Below are 20,430 nucleotides of genomic sequence, written 5' to 3' on the forward strand. Positions count from 1 at the left end.
AAATAAATATTAAAAAAAAAATTCTCTCTCTCTTTCTCTCTCTCTCTCTAAAAAAAAAAAAAAAAAAAAATACTTCAATTAAGAAGAATGATCAGATGAATAGATAGTTTACCTTTAGAGAAAACATTAAAAATTCAAACCAATACATATTCACCAGGTACTTCTTAAATATAACAAAGAACTCAAGAAAGTTAGAGTACAACCAACATAGATAAGACCATCTCCTTCCAGGAAAAAGTTATATACTTGCTCATTTCAGTGTGCTGATAGGCCAAAGACCCTATCTACTAGTTATATAAAATACCATATTTCATAAAAGTTTTTTGGTAGCTATGCATAATTAGAACTAAAAATGTAATTTTTCATAATCTTTTGTTTCTATTTAGAAACTATTAAAATGAGATACAGCAAACAGTAAACACTATGTTTTTAATAAAACCACCACAAATATAAGGGAGTAATACCAAGTAGTATTCCAGAGAGGTTTATCTTTGTCTTAGAATGTAGCTATTTCTTATCACCAAAGAGAGAAAAAATTCTTAATGATAGCAAATTATGCCAAAACTAAGAAGGATCATCATCACCAAGAGAAAATAAATATACAAATCAGAATGAATTTTCCCAAATGATAGCTAATGAATGCTATGAATGCTTTTATTTATGTAGCCATTAACCTCCAGAGCAGAATAGGATAATTTTCCCGGAATAACCCATTTATTTCCTGATACTTAGGAACATTAGTACCACACACAATACATTTTAATGCAAAATTTAAAAATAATTAGTCTTAAACTATTTCATAATAAATTCGAGAAAATTTATAAATATCTGGAATTTTTCAGTTCTCAAAATTAAATAACTTAGTTTTTAGTTGAGTTTTTCAGTGCATTACTGCCAAAGTATACATTAACATTCTCATTGTCATAACACTCTTTAAAAATTCTGCTGAACACCTGCCACTTTTATGAAGGATAATCATAATGTATCAAGAAAAACAGTCAATGGGCTGGGGTTGTAGCTCAGTGGTAGACCACTTGCCTAGCACATGTGAGGGCCTGAGTTTGATCCTCAGCACCACATAAAGATAAAAAAAAAAATAAAGGTATTTTATCTATCTAAAACTACAAAAAAAATTTTTTTAAAAAAAAGAAGAAAAGAAAAACAGTCAAACAACAGGTAGCATGAAGTGGGGAGAGGCTCCTAAAGGCTGTGCTCCTCCAATTGCATAGAAACCCAAAGATCAGCTCAGACATGAAATGTTAGGTTCTAACCAGAGGTGAAACTCTAGATCATCTGACAAAAAAGAAAGAAAGAGAATCCACAAGAAACTGTTGAAAAAGTTCAGAAATGTCCTAACAAGACAACAAGTATACAATTTCTATGGTCACTAAGCACTCAATCTCTGCCTCTACAAAAGCAATGTAACTAAATAGTGGAAAAATATAAACTACAAGAAACATAGTCCAAAGCTTTCATTCTGGCTCTTCCTAAGGAATAACTAAAAACTGCAGTTAATTTTAAAGCTCTAAACTTTAATATAAAAAAATATTTTCAAAGTAGCATCAACAAAGCAATCAAATTGTATTCACTAGACATGTACTATGTACATGTACTTCTTTAGAAGGGCATAGGACAAGGTTTCTGAGTTTATCCTCTTTAACTTAAAATCCTATGAACTGCTAGAATTAATTTAGCACTACCTAATAAAATTTTAAATTATCACTGAAAAGAAGCAAAAAACAGAGGTGGAGAGATTCTCAGTCTATTAGGAAGATAATTTAAGCATGAAATAAAACTAGTCAAAAGTTTGGTCCCCTGGCTAAAATAATCCTGTATTCTGGTGGGAGGGAACACTGTTCATACCAGTTCAGATGCTCTAGGCAAAGAGTACTCTGGTCAAGGATTGGACACTGCTCTCTCTAAACAGGGCATCCCAGGAAACCCTTCAACTCTGGGCAAACCCAGGACACTTCTGGTTTTAAAACTTAAAGTCATAAGCAAACCCAGGCAGTTGGTCACTGCAGCTTGAGATGTGGTAAAGAGAAAGCAATTAAAGGGGAGGGGGCAGTAATTCAAACATTTATTGAGCAACTATGTATTGATCTCTATGCAATGAAGTGAGCTTTGATCTCTGCCAGTTTAATACTTTTTAACCTCTCACTGAAGCTGGCCAGTGGCACTGATTCATTTCCTCCTGACTCTTCTTACATGGCCTCTTGGAAGCATGAGAACTTCTTGATCATTCCGGTCTTTAGGCACCTCTCTTTTGGAACACATTCTCTTGGTTTTACTCCTATCTCCCTGGCTGCTTCATTCCAGTCTCTCTAAATGGGTCATCTTCTTCTACTTAAACAGGAATATGTTAGTGTCTCAGAGCTTAGTTCTCCAATTTCTTATATTCTCTGCTGTCTTCTCAATAATCTTGCCATACGATGCATCTAGCTCCAAGATCTTTAAACATTTTATCCAAAATCTTTAAACCATTTATACACAAGTAACTCTTTAAATTCCTATATCTTCCCCACCATCTAAGGATCTCCCCCACTGAACCCAAACATGTATAACCAATTTTCTACTCAATATCTCACCTGAACCTTAAGAATCTAAAACTTCACATAACTAAAACAATAAAACAGAACCCCTGATTGCACTTATTTTCCTCACACACACATCCCTTCCAATTTCCCCATCTCAGAAAATGGCACCACCAATCATTATATAATTACTGAAGCCAAGGATAAGATAAGATGTTGTTTTTGATTCCTCATTCCCTCACTTGCCACCTCCAAACCATGAGTAAATCCCATCAGCTTTAATTTTCATGTATACTCCAAATCAAACCTCCTCTCCAAATCTAATCAAACCACTCTAATCCAAGCATTATCTCTCACCTAATAACTGCAATGCACAGTAACTGGCTTCTCTGTAGCTGTTCACTGCCCCCTCCCCACCAATATCCTTCCCCACAGAACAGCTAGGAGTGATCTATAAACACCAAAGATAGAGAATGTCTGTTTCTGTTCACATCCCCAGTGCACAAAACACTGCCTGTCTCTTGGTAGACACTCAATGTGCTGAGTGAAACAACTGGGCCATCTCCCCTACCCTTTCATAACCAGCTTCCTCTCACAGGATAAAACTCACTTCTTATAATGCCTTAAATTGTTATCAGGCCTTCCTAACGTCACTTTCCTACTCCTTAAGCTCTCGACTCACTAGTTTTGATAGTCCTTACACTCTCCAAATTCATTTCCACCTTGGAGCCCTTTCATTCCTCCCTTTATGTCTGGCACTTTCTCATCACTCAGGTCTCAGCCCAGTGTCACCTCTTTAGAGAGGTCTTCCCTGACTAGCTTCCCTGACCAAAGTAGCTCTGCCTAGAAATCCTATGTCATACCAACCAGTTCCCTTTTCTTCTACTAGCTGGACTATTCTCATTATCTATTTGCTTACCATTTCCTCTCCACTAGAATGTAAATTTCCTTATAACAGATCTTATCTTTCTAGTTCATCAATGTATCCTCAAAGCCTGGCATACAATTAATATTCATTAACAGAATAAATCACATTAAAGAGATGACAAGCTTTATGCTAGTAACAATAAATGTTTTTAATTAAAGAATAACAGAAAGTCAAAGCAACAAACTGGTATAAAAAGCACTTTGATGTTCTTTTTACGTTAATCATTCTCATTCTTAAAATAAGTAATCTTATGCTAAGGAGTGATATAGCCCAAATTATATCATGTGCATGTAAGAATATGTAACAACAAATCTCATAATTTTGTACAACTATAATGCACCAATAAAAGACTTTCTACAATAAATTGCTTCTTAGAATATTGCTTTAATATTCTGAAATTATGAAAGTATAAAATATGATCACCTTTAACACAGTTATATATTTGAGTTTAAAACTTATCTGTATGATCACATTCTTTTTTTAATTCACAATTTGTGGGAACTAATTAAGCTAAAATCAGGAAAATACTACATATGTGAGACTTCAAGCCTTCATTGTCTTCTCAGAGTACATCATACATACATTTCTTTCAGTAACAAAAACCATGACTCTGTTCACAAATACATAAATATTCACAACATGACAACAGAAATTATCAACTCACCATTTATTGATCGGCCTCAGATCAATTTACTAGCTTCATTCAAGCCAAAGTGATCAAATTCCAGTTATTAATCAAATTCATTTCATAAAAGACATTACCCCAATGCCTATTATGAAAGAACATTTCCAGGTGAGTTTAGGCTAAAAAGTTATGTTTCATTGTTACCGTAGTACTCTTAGGTCCATCTAATTCAGAACCACAGCAGCAAACCTTATTATTAGATGTAATCTTAAGAGTTATTACCACTATCATTATGACATCACTAAACACCTTATGGCAATACATCAACTACAAAAAAGCAGATTTAAAGCTCCAACCAATGGACAAATGACATTTTTTAAAGCTCAAGTAAGCCTTTCCTATTAACACTTATAACACACTTTAAAAATATAATATTCTGTCTCAAAATGTTTTAAGGATTGAATATGTTAATAGCTTTAAAATGACTTATAAAAAGGAACATATTCTGGTACAGAATAGAGGACACAGAAACCAATCCACAAAACTACAACTACCTTATATTTGATAAAGGGGCTAAAAGCATGCAATGGAGGAAGGATAGCATCTTCAACAAATGGTGCTGGGAAAACTGGAAATCCATATGCAACAAAATGAAACTGAATCCCTTTCTCTCGCCATGCACAAAAGTTAATTCAAAATGGATCAAGGAGCTTGATATCAAATCAGAGACACGCCGTCTGATAGAAGAAAAAGTTGGCTACAATCTACATACTGTGGGGTCGGGCTCCAAATTCCTCAATAGGACACCCATAGCACAAAAGTTAATAACTAGAATCAACAAATGGGACTTACTCAAACTAAAAAGTTTTTTCTCAGCAAAAGATACAATAAGAGAGGTAAATAGAGAGCCTACATCCTGGGAACAAATCTTTACTCCTCACACTTCAGATAGAGCCCTAATATCCAGAGTATACAAAGAACTCAAAAAATTAGACAATAAGAGAACAAACAACCCAATCAACAAATGGGCCAAGGACCTGAACAGACACTTCTCAGAGGAGGACATACAATCAATCAACAAGTACATGAAAAAATGCTCACCATCTCTAGCAGTCAGAGAAATGCAAATCAAAACCACCCTAAGATACCATCTCACTCCAGTAAGATTGGCAGCCATTACGAAGTCAAACAACAACAAGTGCTGGCGAGGATGTGGGGAAAAGGGTACACTTGTACATTGCTGGTGGGACTGCAAATTGGTGCAGCCAATTTGGAAAGCAGTATGGAGATTTCTTGGAAAGCTGGGAATGGAGCCACCATTTGACCCAGCTATTCCCCTTCTCGGTCTATTCCCTAAAGACCTAAAAAGAGCATGCTACAGGGACACTGCTACATCGATGTTCATAGCAGCACAATTCACAATAGCTAGACTGTGGAACCAACCCAGATGCCCTTCAATAGACGAATGGATTAAAAAAATGTGGCATTTATACACAATGGAGTATTACTCTGCATTAAAAAATGACAAAATCATAGAATTTGCAGGGAAATGGATGGCATTAGAGCAGATTATGCTAAGTGAAGCTAGCCAATCCCTAAAAAACAAATGCCAAATGTCTTCTTTGATATAAGGAGAGTAACTAAGAACAGAGTAGGGTCGAAGAGCATGAGAAGAAGATTAACATTAAACAGGGATGAGAGGTGGGAGGGAAAGGGAGAGAGAAGGGAAAGTGCATGGAAATGGAAGGAGACCCTCAGAGTTATACAAAAGTACATACAAGAGGAAGTGAGGGGAAGGGGAAAAATAATATAAGGGGGACAAACGAATGTCAGTAGAGGGGGCAGAGAGAGAAGAGGGGAGGGGAGGGGAGGGGGGATAGTAGAGGATAGGAAAGGCAGCAGAATACAACAGACACTAGTATGGCAATATGTAAATCAATGGATGTGTAACTGATGTGATTCTGCAATCTGTATATGGGGTAAAAATGGGAGCTCATAACCCACTTGAATCAAATTGTGAAATATGATATATCAAGAACTATGTAATGTTTTGAACAGCCAACAATAAAAAATTAAAAAAAAAAAAGAAAAGAAAAGAAAAATATCTAGGTTAAAGAATAAAAAAAAAGGAACATATTCAATATCACTAGATGTTAATAAGTACTCAAAATAGCACCATATCATGCTAGATTTCAAAAACCTAAGAGAAATACATCTATCCTTCATCCACATTTGAAATTAGTATAAATTTTGAACAACAGAGTAAATTCAAATATAGTCATTGAAATGCACAAAAGATATAACCACTGCTACTTAAAATTAGCCTTCTAGTCATATTTGTCAACAGAAAAAAAAAAAGGATGGTTTTTATGTGATCTTAGTATGGAAACATAAGAAAATATTCATTTTGTTTTATAACATGGTTACTCCATAAAACTGATAAACTATGGGTAAAGCCAAAACAAAATTAAAACAAAGGCCAAAAGTTCAGTACTTTCCAAACCACAATTAGTATTCCTATTTGTTCTTTTACAGTCATTTCCTTAAAAAGAAAGTTCCCTCCATTTAGAAAACTGGTTCTGTATTCCTTTGGTTTTCCTGTTAGTCTAATTATTTGTGTAAACAAACCAATTTCAGGATACCTAGAATTAACCCACATATTGAGAAAGACTCATTTTAATACCAGAAATTATTTACTTATCACTGTCTTTCACAGTGGCCCTCAGGACCCAATAGATTGCTGATAAATTCATAAGACTTGTTCCCTTTGTTTTCAGATAAGCCCTAAAACTGCTCAAGTTAGTCAAGATATATTGAACAGTATTTCAAAAATATAAATTTTCTTCGGATTCTCAGAAAAAAAAAAAAAAGATATCCACATCAATCAACCCAGAAGTCATAATCTTGACTTTTACTGTCTGCTCAATTGATAAAAACCAAAAGTTGTTCATGTAAGGTATAAATTTTAAAAACTAATTTTAATCAATTTCAAGTGTATATGTTTGCTCAGGATAAGAATAAACAAACAATAATTTCACTAATTCTGTAAAAATAATCCATTCCCAGCATATAGCTGAAAACATTTTTCATTAGAAAGACAATGTTATGATTTACCAACAGTTTATCACTGTCAAAGCTGAGATAAATGCTTTTGTAAATATGTACTGCCCAAATTTCTGAAATTTGGATAATAATTCTCTTTCACTAAATTCTATGCCATAGTAAATGTCTAGAGACTGCAATATAACATCAGTCCTTCATTACTTAACTTCTAAAACAGTAAGATGTTTTCTTAATAGAAAACAATGGGAAATTGATACAACGCTTGTGTGATATACCTTCAAACAACCATCATTATTCACAAATACATTTTAAGAGGTTAGGTTACAAAGACATTAGAGATGACATCTGACACATGTGGACCCTAGAGATAGTGAAATCTCTTCTTCATCACTCAAATCACTTAGATGTCAGGATTTGTGAATACTTGGATAAGCATCAGAAACCTCTCAACTACTGTCTTAAGACAAATTGCATACATTTTAGAAAAAATCTCCTACATATATTGATGCTGTTTGTTTTTATTGAAGTCACGCTAACATTAAAAAAAAAAGTAGGTCTAAATTTAAGAAAATGATTTCAAATATAACTCTGGCTTTTTAAAAATGCATGTTATATACCTAAATTTTTAAAAATTACATCCGAAATACCTAAACTATCACAGAACCGCATTAAACTTCAATAGCAATGTACCTGATTTTTTAACAGCATTAAATATTATCATACAAAGACCTCTCTAAATGCTGCTTTGCTTTATGGTTTTGTAAATAATTTCTCTGAAAATGTATACAATAAATATGCCTCTAAGTTACCCAAGTCAAGCTCAAACGCTATGTGGAACAAGGTTACTTAACAAGAGTCCCAGAACCACCTGAATCAGGAGGAGAAATTTTGTGTATGTATATATGGCCTTTTCTTTTTTTCTGGACAAAAAGTCCGTTAAACTTTCAGCTTTTCAAAGGGGTTCATAACTCCGTTAAGATTAAAGTGCCTGAAGGGACTGTCATCGTTAGATAACTTGTCACAGGCAAACCAAGCTTTATTTTTTATGCCAAATTAGGGAAGGGTTTATTCTAATTTAGGGGCTCCGATACAATTTCTGGGTAATGCCAGCATGAAAAGGCTGTCGGATCCAAACAGCCCCCTACACCCACGGAACGCACAAAACCAAGGGGCCTTAAGAGTCAAACCCATTAACAGCCCTACAGCTCAAACATCCACTGGATCTTGCAGGAAGCGCCCTCCCCTTTCACCAGAGGGGGCTGCGGGCGGCGACTAGGTTCTTTGCAGGGGTTGAAATCCCCTCGGGGGTCGCTCGCCACGCCCACAGCACCAACAGCCTCCTCCCGCCCCAAAGGCGCCCCCTCAAGTAGCTGCTAGATGCGTGGGTACAGCAGAGCCGCCCGCGCCCCCGGCCGCCGCAACACGGTCGCAGCGACCTTCCAGTCCCGGTCCCTCTGAGCGGGGAGCAAGCCCCGTTATCACGCTGGTCACACAGCCCACGAGGGAACGGGAGGAGGAAAGCGGGACAAAAGAGCCCAACCCGAGGGGCCCAGGCGAGCTGGAAGTTGAGGATGGGGGCTGCGGCCCGAGAAGGCGCGATGCGGACTCGCGGCAGCGGCGGGGATGGTCTGCCGAGATGCGGGGCTATGGCCCGCCAGATGTCAGCCCGCAGGGCCAGGAGCAGACAGCCGGAGGAAACGCGGAGGGCGGGCGCGGGCACGCGCCAGCGTCGGGCAGGCGGCCGGGGGAAGGCCACAGCAGGGAGGGGAGCGGCGGCGGGTCCCGAGGCACCGTAGGCTGCTGCGACCCCCACCCCACCCAGCCAGGGGCTGTGCCCTTCCTTACCCGCCGGGAAGCTATGGGCCCCGCCAGGGCTGTCCTGGCCGCTGGCTTCGGGGGCCAGGAAACGGCCCCACATCGCGGGCGTGTGGGCCAGGGGCTTCCTACACCCTGCGTCCGTCCTTTCCAGCTTTCGCCTCCTGCTTCTTCAGGGGCGGAAACTTGTGCCGAACCTGGGCCGCGGCGGCTCCGGCTGTAGGGTGGGCTGGCGGCTTAACGGCTGCTCAGCGACGGGCAGGGACCACAGGGGCCAGATTCGCCGCAGTGGCGGCAGCTGCCATGGCCAAGCCGGTTGGGCTGAGGCCGGGGCCGGGGAAGCCGCGGCTCCGCGGTGACGGCAGCTCGATCCCCGGCTGCGCCTAGGCTCAAAGGCTCTCAACGAAGTTGCAGCTGCGGATTCTCTCCGCCCCCTCCGCCCGCTGAGCCTGAGCCAGGCCCAGGCCGGAGCTGGGGGGGGCGGGGCCTGGTAGGGGCGGGGCCAAGGGGACTTACTTAAGGCGTGCGTGGCGTGGGGCGGGTTCTGCAAACAGGCGGGCGCCCTTCCTCGGCTTTGCGTTTTCTGCCGCAAATAGCAGGTCCCGCAGCTCATCCTTAACCCGTCTTCTCAGTCTCGGTTCACTGCCAGACGACTGGAGGGCCTTAAATTGGTCCCGGGCTCTTATCTTGTAATCCACGGCCCCTCCCTTGGGTAATGTTTCACGCCCCTCTCCTACCCTTCTGAGAGACGTGGTCCCGCCCTTGCATCACCTCGGTTGGTGATTTAATTTAATAAGGGAAAAAGAGATATAAGACAGGTATCAAAACATCTACCACACAGGAATATATGTGAAAAAGGGTAGGGAAGTTGAAAAGGACCTGAGGGTAATTAGAATCAGGAAATGAATTTCAAGGGGAAGCGTAATGATAAACTAGAAGCCCAGTATTTCAGATAAGCAATTGAGTCAAAACGGCACCTAAGTATCAATGATAGAACCTTCCTTCTTGCCACCTACACCCTAGCATCTGCCTGCTCCTGATCAGTTTTCACCTTTTTCCTGAACTGTTCCTAAGGAAGGACCAAAAAATGAAGTATTCTATTATTTTAAAGTCTTCTCATTGAAAATATGATGATCCTACCAGTATTTAGGTACAGAATAGTTCATTTGAGTTATACTGATCGAGCATCACAGTAAGAGGCCCTTTTTGCCTTGGGGGCAATCAATCAGTGGTAAACCTGGATCCAAGTCCCTACCTCCAGAGGCTTTGAGTCCAGGACTGCTTTTCCTGTTTGAAAGTTTGCTAGCAAAGTCCTCATATTTGTAGTTTTTTCTTAAAGACGCTGCAATTGGGAAGTACCGCTTAAAACTTAATAAAGGTCAAATTACCTTTACGTGTGTATCCTCTTACCACATCTGTGTTGCAGTTTATCTGATTGCCAGAGTACATTTAGTCTTCCTCCAGTAAACTTCCAAATCATGAGATGTTGGCCAAGGGCCAAATGTTTTTGATGATAGAAAGTGACAGAAACTAGAAAGAAAAAAAAAAAAAAGAATGTAGTTGTTTCATTTTTCTGATTAAAATATGTATTAGCTCACTTAATATGACACTTGAATGAGATAGGTAGTTACTAACACTATATCAAGTGTACGTTTTTTTCATGGTGTATAGTTAACATAGTCATTGGGCACAGTGTTTATTAAATACCAAACTTTTTGATGCCGTTCGAAGAAATGTATGAAATATTACAGATATCTTAATCCTTTGTGAGTTTAAAATACATTCGTTTGTTAATTCAAAAATTGCCAATTTCCACTCAATTCTAAACAGAGAAAAATCATTCAAGTTTTCTACATGTTTTATCAATGTGAAGGACGTTACTACACACAAAGTACATGTGAATCTGAGGCTACATAAAGTATGTCAATACCTATTACAGAGTAAGAGCAAAAAGTAAAAACATGTTACTTTTGTGGCACTTAGCAACGAAGATGAAATTGTTGTATTTCTATGATTAAACTGGGGGGATAAAGAGCTAATGCAATTAAGGTCATTGAAATAGTAAGTAAGAATATTTATATAGATGAAGTGATCTGTAATTAGAAATTCATTTCAATCATATGAATTCTGAGTACTGAAATGTGCTTTCCCCACATCTATGCATCATGTATATTTGGAAAGATTCATGCTTCTCAGAATTCAATGATTAAAATTTATTATAGTACAAGATAGATAACCTAAGGACTACTATTACTAGCCCTGATATTGTAAACTGGCATATATTTTGTTGTGATATTATTTTAAGACTACAAGGAGAATATTACAAGCAAAGATTATTATTGTTGGAACTCAATCTTGGTAACAGTTCTACTAAGCAGAAGTAATACAAGTGATGAAAATAATATATATTTATGTGTATACCTACATATATGTGATTTATATAAAACTGAATATTTGTGTATATCTACATATTTATAAGTATGGTTGCTCAGTTGAAATTTAAGTACTTAATGTTTTGGGAGGAGACTTTTTTAAAGACAGAAACTAGATTGCAAGAAGAAAATAATACTAAAAACACCATATCTAATATCAAACTATATTAAACACTCTTTAAAATGTTGCACAAAAAAACATTATTTTAAAGTGAAAAATCATTCATAACTCTTAAATTTACATTTTAATCTCTGGTCTGATTCAATTGAATTATCTTATATTTATTTTTCTGATTCAAATTTATTAGATTGGGCAAACAACAACCAGAGAGGCGTGACAATGCACAGTGGCAACATTTTAAAAACAGAAGAAAATCCCATGCATAATATGGGAAAATCTCAAGAAACTTTTATATTTTTAACAATATAAAAGATCAAAAATACAACCAGAGAAATAAAAATTTGTGCTCTATATGTGTGATATGAATTGTAATGCATTCTGTGTCATATATAACAAATTAAAATTAAAAGATAAAAGATCAAACAACTTCAAACAATATGTAGAAAAATTAAACCAAGCAATAACAATTGAAACAGTTTCTAAAGAATGGTTGCCACTACATAGAAAAATTTTATGAAAGGATTATGAAAAATTCCAACAACTAGATAATTCAGGTATATAAGTACAATGATTTACAACCTTTTCCAGATCAGAAAAAAGTGACATGTAACCCCAATTTATTTGGAGTTTTTATAATCCCAAATAATCATAATAATGAAAAAATAAAACTAAGAACACTTTTTTGAAGATGGATTTGAAAATATTAATTGAATTCCTGGCAAATACAATTTAGATATACAATAGTTATTAGGAGACAGGTAGGTTATTTAACCTATCTGGGGCTTAATTCCCTCATCTGTAATTTGGGATTATAACTCTGACTACCTCATAGGACTGTTATGGGATTAAATGAGTTAATATTTGTAAAATACATAGAACAGTACATCTGTGCACCTCTATTGGGATACAGATTACCATAAAATCAAGTAATGGAACTCTGTTAAATACCAATAAGAAAAAATAACAATTTTATAGACCAGATCAGTTGTAGATCATGTTTTCTAAACACGTATCAAAATAGAGTAAAGTACTTTTTAGAATCTTTTCCTGACCCTTCAGGGTTACTAATTAGTCTGGGGATTATGTGAAATAGTAAACTGTTCAGAAATCTTTCCCAAAGTGGGGAAAAGTTAATAGAAGTCTTCACTCTAGGTTGTATGCCAAACTCCCTGTGTGGATGTCTGGTTAGCTACTGGATTTGGTGTCCCTCCCAGTACTATCAAAATGAAGGGAGGAAAATTAGGGAAAATAGCTGGCTGGTAATGGCCAAGCCAAGAAGACAAGGACACCTCATCTCAAGACTCTGATTCGTATTAGATATAGAAAATGCATTTCATCTGTACCTTTGCCTCAAGAGTTAGATTGCAATTACCAATGAGAAAGTAGGTAAGATATGGAACATTAAAGCAGCCCGTCAGCAGATAGGAATTTGGGGTAGGAAAAGTAGAATTCAACCAGCACATGAACTTCAAAGTACCGTCAATATTTACTGGAACTGCTTAACTGATACACTTATCATAGAACTTGAGGTCACCAACTACTCAAACTCAGCCTATGAAAAGAAGTGAGCTCCCTTACAGTGAAAAGGACACAGCAATCTTGACAGTACATAAGGAGACAAATTCTTCCCTGCCTGCCTTCCTTTGAAGATACAGGAGAGGTCAAAAACCAAATCTTGTCGTCTCCACACTTATACGTACACACAAAGCCTCCTCTCTGACCAGCACTGATGGAGAACGGAACCGTTTAAAAACTGAAAAGTCCAAAATATTGTGGAATTAGATAGAGATGTACTCAGTGGAAAATGGGGTTATCGGTAGAATACAGTGGTAGTAGTTATTGAAGAAAATAGACCTTCAAATATATATGTTCAGTAACTTGTGACATTGCACTAAACCAGTTGCATATTTTATGTAATCTTCACTGTCATATACAGTTAATATTGACTCCAGTTTAGAGATTGTGAAAAAAGGACCGAGAGAAGTGAAATAAGGATATATGGGATGTAAAGAGCTTGACTTCAAATCTGATTCATGTGACTCCAAAGCCCATGCTTTTTCCATCATGCTCTTTAACATGTTGTAAATAAAAATTATAAAATTTTTCTTCAGATGCCATGTGGGAAGGAGTTCCTAATTCTAGAATGTAGTGTTTAAGGTTCAGCTAAGATTGGAAACTGTGACATTAATCTGTGGCACTATATGATTTTGTTTAGTTGCAGCTAGCAGTTTGAGTATGAAGGAGAAAGGAAGATAGATGAACAGGATTTTTGCAGTGTAGGCACTTAGGAAAGGGGGCAAAGTCCTTAACAATGTTAATAAGAGAAGGGTTGAAGTAGTGGGCACCTGAGGTGTAGCCTATCTAGAAAAAGTACTGAAATCAAGAGCAGGCTGAAATGCAAAAAGAAAGTGGAGAAAATAAGGGAGTAGACATTTCACTATCAAAGAATAAATATAATCAGTGTAAGGGAATGAACTTGGAATGATATGACTTTAGAGTGAGAGTAGGATGTTGAAGTTTAAGATTTTAGAGGTGATGCATAATATTGGACAAATTATATTGCTATCCAGTATTCGCATATTAATATGTAACAACAAATCCCATAATTTTATACAACTATGATGTACCAATAAAAATGTAGAATAAACAGAGTTCTTAAAAAAATATTTTAGAGATGGGGCAGTGGCAATATTGGAGGTATGTGTCTGAATTGCCTTTAAGAAAGACCTGATGTTCAAAGAGTGCAGTTGGCTAACAGCCTCTCTGCCTCAGCTTCTGAGTGGAGGCTGCACTATTCCCAGAGATCCCCAACCAATGACAGTATGGTGCAGAGAGAAGACTTGGCCATTCTTTCCAATGCCAAACCTTCTAATCCTCAATCTGTGTTCTCTCCCTCATTGGGTTGCCTGAGACTTTGTGACACCTGCCTTGTAGTCGGAGCCTTCCTTTCCAATCCTGCTTCCTGCCCCTGTGGTCTTTCACAGGTTGGGTAACCAGTAAACATCTTACACTCCTCACTCCATTCTAGCATCTGCTTCCTACAGAACCCAACTGACAATCTACAAAGAAGATAAAGACATAAAAGAGTTGGGGGGCGGGGGTTGTATTTGTTTTAAATAGGATGAAAATATTTCTGAGAGAGGACAGTATACAAGGATAAATTCCTAGAAAGGGAGCATATGGCAACATAGACTGAGAACAAGTAAATACATAAAAAGTGCCTTAAATTTTGAACAGAAGTAGGCAAGATTTTCAAAGAATAGAAGGTCTAGGTGAGCTCAGAACTCCATTCAGGCACAAATAAAACTACCGGGAAAAGGTCCTCAAAGCTTCTGACTGGGCTGGCCTGGCAGTTACTGCCCCAATTAGAAAAAAAAAATTGCCACTATCTAAAGTACTTCCAAGAGCAAATTATGAACTTGTAAAACTTATTGAGTTCATTGAGGTCAACAAGATTTTAATTAGTTATTTAAGAGTAATTAATTGGTTACAACTTCACTAAAATAATTTTAAATCATTAAGACAGTTTTTGTGATAAAAGCTTAGGCAGTAACAGAGAATTAATGCAATACATTCTGTTAACTTTGGTGAGTTTTCTTTCCAAAGAATTTTCAGCATATTGCCTACACAGTGCAAGAATGTAGAGATCTCTGGAACTGTAAATAGAATTAACCTCACTAAAATAATCCCTAGAGAGATTTGGGCTAATTTAAGGAGTAGGTCCTTTTACAAAGATATCATTGAAGGTCTGGAATTTTACAAGTATGACAACATATTCAGAAAACCAAATACAATTCTAGTAAAATCTTCAGGCTCATGAGGGACGTAATTTCTTTGGCTTTTTTTTCTGACTCAAAATAATATGTAAAAAACAGAGTGATGTTATGAAAAGTGCTCATTAATTATTCATTTAGCAATTTTTTTGTGGAGAACCTAAGTAGCATAAGAAAATTAAAACTTTAGACAAGTGTGGAAGACTAGCTGCTTTACTGTAATCAGACAAATTTAATCTGTAAAATGTAGTGCCTGTATTTTAAAATAAACTTTTAAAAGATCACCTTAAAATATTGTACACTAATTTTAACATTGTAGGATCCTAAATTTTTGTTAAATATAAAAGTAGCGAAAAGCAACATAATCTTAATAAGTATATTTAATAAAACTTATGAGTAGATTAATAAATATTATAAGTTGATATTTAATTAGTCATTTATACCTAAAAATTCTAACATCAGATTGTCCCAAACACATTTTTTCCCCTATGGTTGTTACCTTAGCACCTGGGCTGGTATTTCTTTTTTTTATTGATTTTTTAATATACAATAGCAAAATGCATTATAATTCATATTACATATTTAGAGCACCATTTTTTGTATCTCCAGTTGTATACAAATTACATTCACACCAATTCGTGTCTGCATACATGTACTTTGGATAATGATGTCCATCACATTCCACCATCATTTCTAACCCCATGCCCTTTTCCCTTCCCCTCCCACACCTCTGCCCTATCTAGAGTTTGTCTATTTCTCCCATGCTTCCCCTCCCTACCCCATTATGAATCAGCCTCCTTATATCAGAGAAAACATTCAGCATTTGGTTTTTTGAGATTGTATTGCTTCACTTAGCATTATCTTCTCCAACTCCATACATTTACCTAAAAATGTCATGATTTTATTCTCTTTTATTGCTGAGTAATATCCCATTGTGTATATATGTCACATTTTCTTCCCTTCATCTACTGAAGGACATCTAGGTTGGTTCCATAGTTTAGCTATTGTGAATTGTGCTGCCATAAACACTGGTGTGACTGTGTTCCTGTAGTATGTTGTTTTTAAGTCCTTTGGGTATAGACCAAGGAGAGGGATAGCTGGGCCAAATGGTGGTTTCACTTCCCAGTTTTCCAAGGAATCTCCATACTGCTTTCCATATTGGCTGCACCAGTTTGCGGTCCCACCAGCAGTCTATGAGTGTGCCTTCTTCCCCACATCCTTGCCAACACTTATTGTTATTTGTCTTCATAATAGCTGCCATTCTGACTGGAGTAAGATGGTATCTTAGAGTAGTTTTGATTTGCATTTCTTTGATTGCTAGAGATGATGAGCACTTTTTCATGTATTTGTTGACTGATTATATATATCATCTTCTGAGAAGTGTCTATTCAGGTCCTTGGCCCATTTATTGATTGTGTTATTTGGGGATTTTTTTTTTTTTTTTGGTGTTTAGCTTTTTGAGTTCTTTATATACCCTAGAGATTAGTGCTCTATCTGATGTGTGAGGGGTAAAAATTTGCTCCCAAGATTTAAATTGTCTATTCACCTCACATATTGTTGTGAGAAGAAACTTTTTAGTTTGAGTCTATCCTACTTATTGATTCTTGATTTTTAACTCTTGTGCCATAGGAGTCTTATTAAGGGAGTTGGGGCCTAATCCCACATGATGGAGATGAGGACCTACTTTTTCTTCTATTAGATGCAGGGTCTCTGGTTTAATTCCTAGGTCCTTGATCCACTTTGAGTTGAGTTTTGTGTGTGGTGAGGAATAGGGGTTTAATTTCATTTTGTTGCATATGGGTTTCCAGTTTTCCCAGCATTTGTTGAAGAGGCTATCTTTTCGTCAATGTATATTTTTGCCACCTTTGTCTAATATAAGATAATTGTAAATTTTGTGTCTCTGTGTCCTCTATTCTGTACCATTGGTCTACCAGTCTGTTTTGGTGTCAATACCATGCCATTTTTGTTACTATTGCTCTGTAGTATAGTTTAAGGTCTGGTATAATGATGCCACCTGCTTTGCTCTTCCTGCTAAGGATTGCTTTTATTCTGGGTCTCTTATTTTTCCAGATGAATTTCATGACTGCTTATTTCTATGAGGAATGCCATTGGGATTTTGATCTGTATAGTCCTTTGGTAGTACGGTCAGTTTGATAGTATTAATTCTGCCTATCCAAGAGCAAGGTAGATCTTTCCATCTTCTAAGGTGGTCTTTGATTTCTTTCTTTAGGGTTCCATAGTTTCATTGTAGAGGTCTTTCACCTCTTTCATTAAGTTGATTTCCTAGTATTTTTTTTTTTTTGAGGCTATTGTAAATGAGGTAGTTTTCCTTGCTTCCCTTTCAAAGGATTTGTCACTGATATACAGAAATGCCTTTGATTTATGGGTATTGATTTTATATCCTGCTATTTTGCTGAATTAATTTAATAATTCTAGAAGTTCTCTGGTGGAACTTTTAGGGTCTCCTAGGTATAGAATCATAACATAAGCACATAGTGCTAATCTGAGTTCTTCTTTTCTTATGTTTATCCCTTTAATTTCTTTCATCTAATTGCTCTGGCCAGTGTTTCAAGAACTATGATAAACAGAAGTGGTGAAAGAGGGCATCCCTGTCTTATTCCAGTTTTTAGGGGAATGCTTTCAATTTTTCTCCATTTAGAATGATGTTGGCCTGGGGCTTAGTGTAGATAGCCTTTACAATGTTGAGATGAAGGGGTGTTGTATTTTCTCAAATGCTTTTTCTGCATCTATTGAGATGATCATATGATTCTTATCTTTAAGTCTATTGATGTGATGAATTACATTTATTGATTTCCATATGTTGAATCAAGTGGGATGAACCCCACTTGATCATGGTGCATAATCTTTTTGATACGTTTTTGTATTTGATTTGCCAGAATTTTGCTGAGAATTTTTGCATCTATGTTCATTAGAGATATTGGTCTGAAGTTTTCTTTCTTTTATGTGTCTTTGTCTGGTTTTATAATCAGGGTGATATTGGCCTCATAGAATGAGCTTGGAAGTGCACCCTCTTTTTCTATTTACTGAAATAAATTGAAGAGTATTGGTATTAGTTCTTCTTTAAAGGTCTTGTAGAACTTGGCTATGTATCCATCCAGTCCTGAACTTTTCTTTGTTGGGAGATTTCTGATGGTGTCTTCTATTTCATCGCTTGATATTGGTCTAATTTAAATTGTGTATATCTTCCTGACTCAATCTGGGCAGATCATATGACTTAAGAAATTTTTAGATGCCTTCGATATTTTCTATTTTATTGGAGTACAAGTTTTCAAAATAATTTCTAATTATCTTCTGTATTTCTGTGGTGTCTGTTGTGATATTACCTTTTTCATCACGTATGTTAATAATTTGAGTTTTCTCTCTCCTCTTCATTAGCATAGCTAAGAGTCTGTCAATTTTATTTATTTTTTCAAAGAACCAACTTTTTGTTTTGTCAATTTTTTCAATTGTTTCTTTTGTTTCAACTTCATTTATTTCAGCTCTAAGTTTAATTATTTCCTGTATTCTACTGCTTTTAGTATTTATTTGTTCTTCTTTGTCTAGGGCTTTGAGTTGTAATGTTAAGTCATTTATTTGTTGACTTTTTCTTCTTTTAAGGAATGAACTCCATGCAATGAACTTTCCTCTTAGTACTGCTTTCATAGTGTCCAAGAGATTTCGATATGTTGTGTCCATGTTCTTGTTTACCTCTAAGAATTTTTTTTAATCTTCTCCTTGATGTCTTTTGCAACCCATTGTTCATTCAGTAGAACGTAATTTAGTCTCCAGGTGTTGGAGTAATTTTTATTTTTTAATTGATTTCTAATTTCATTCCATTATGATCAGATAAAATGCAGGGTAGTATCTCTACTTTTTTGTATTTGCTAAAAGATGCTTAATGGCATATTATATGGACCCATGTGCTGCTGAGAAGAAAGTTGTTGAAGAATAAAATATTCTATATATGTCAGTTAACTCTAAGTTATTGATTGTATTATTGAGATCTATAGTTTCTTTTTTCAACTTTTGTCTGAAAGATCTATCCAGTGGTGAGAGAGTGTGTGTTAAAGTCACCCAAGATTATTGTGTTGTTGTCAACTTGACTCTTGAACTTGAAAAGGATTGTTTGATGAACATAGATGCTTCATTGTTTGTCCCAAACACATTTTTGAAGATGTGTTTTAGAAAAAAATGTGTTTTACTTTATTTGGACAAATATAGACTAAATTAAAAATTAACTAAAATTGATCTTTAGACAGGTTTGGTTGCATGTGCCTGCAATCGCAGCACTCAGGAGCCTGAGACAGGAGAATCTCAAGTTCAAGTCCAGCCTGGGCACTTAGCAAGATGCAGTCTCAACAACAACAACAAAAAAAATGGCCTGTGTTTTCCCATAGTCAAGGTATTTCTTAAGTATGTCTAATATTTCGTAATGTTAGGTTATGGTGTCTATTTTTTTAACTTACTCCCTAAAAGTGATTTCAGAAATAATAACTTTATAGATTTTTTCTACAAATGCAAAAGATTTAAATGTTATTTTAAAACATGATAGAATAACCAATCTATAGATTCATTATAGTAATTGAGACTTTTTTTTAACATTTGGTACACCTCGAATCACCAGGTACTGAACTGAAAAATAAAAACACGAAGAGCCACCTGTCTATCAAGTAGGTTCATTATCATAAGTGCCCTCAGAGAACAAAATGAAGTAACAAGGAACAAAGCATCTGAAATTAATTTACACATACATATACTATGAATGATAACAAAATAAAAGAAATTACAAAAGATCCATATATATATAACGTATAGATGAATTTATATAATACTTTGATAACTGGCATATTCTAAAAATCTAGAATTAGTATTTAAGATAATTAATTAAGTTTTTTGCCATTATACATAATCTCCTAATAAAATTATAGAGCAAACTTTAGCTTGAGTGAAGTTAGGCAAGTTATTTATACTGTGAAAGTTAACTAAAAAATAACTTTTCAATTAAGACCAAAAAGCATGAGGGTTAGCATTTATTTTCAGAATCTAAGGAAGGTCTATGATTTCAGCAGGAAAGAGCTATAGTGACACTAGGAAAAAGGGGAGCATTTGATCAGCATTGGTGGGTAGCAGGAGAATTTG

The 20,430-nt window shown here is 36.3% G+C and overlaps 1 protein-coding gene across 5 annotated transcripts in view; it reads right to left on the bottom strand.

Annotated features, from left to right (window-relative positions):
* The window catches only part of Cep85l (centrosomal protein 85 like), a 231,621-nt gene that overhangs the window by 163,933 nt on the left and 47,258 nt on the right, over positions 1-20,430 (bottom strand). For 3 of the 5 annotated variants that reach the window (XM_046466993.2, XM_058586244.1, XM_058586243.1), the window contains exon 2: positions 10,354-10,495. In XM_046466993.2, the coding sequence (XP_046322949.1) occupies positions 10,354-10,414 (61 nt within the window). In that variant the 5' untranslated portion in view covers positions 10,415-10,495. Of the gene's footprint in view, positions 1-8,995; positions 9,395-10,353; positions 10,496-20,430 lie in introns of those variants that run through there. The other 2 variants (XM_046466994.2, XM_046466990.2) reach the window with 2 other exon arrangements.

This window comes from Marmota monax, unplaced genomic scaffold, assembly GCF_021218885.2.
Source record: "Marmota monax isolate L192 unplaced genomic scaffold, Marmota_monax_Labrador192_F-V1.1 WCK01_AAM20220418_F8-fsc00140, whole genome shotgun sequence".
NCBI lineage: Eukaryota > Metazoa > Chordata > Mammalia > Rodentia > Sciuridae > Marmota > Marmota monax.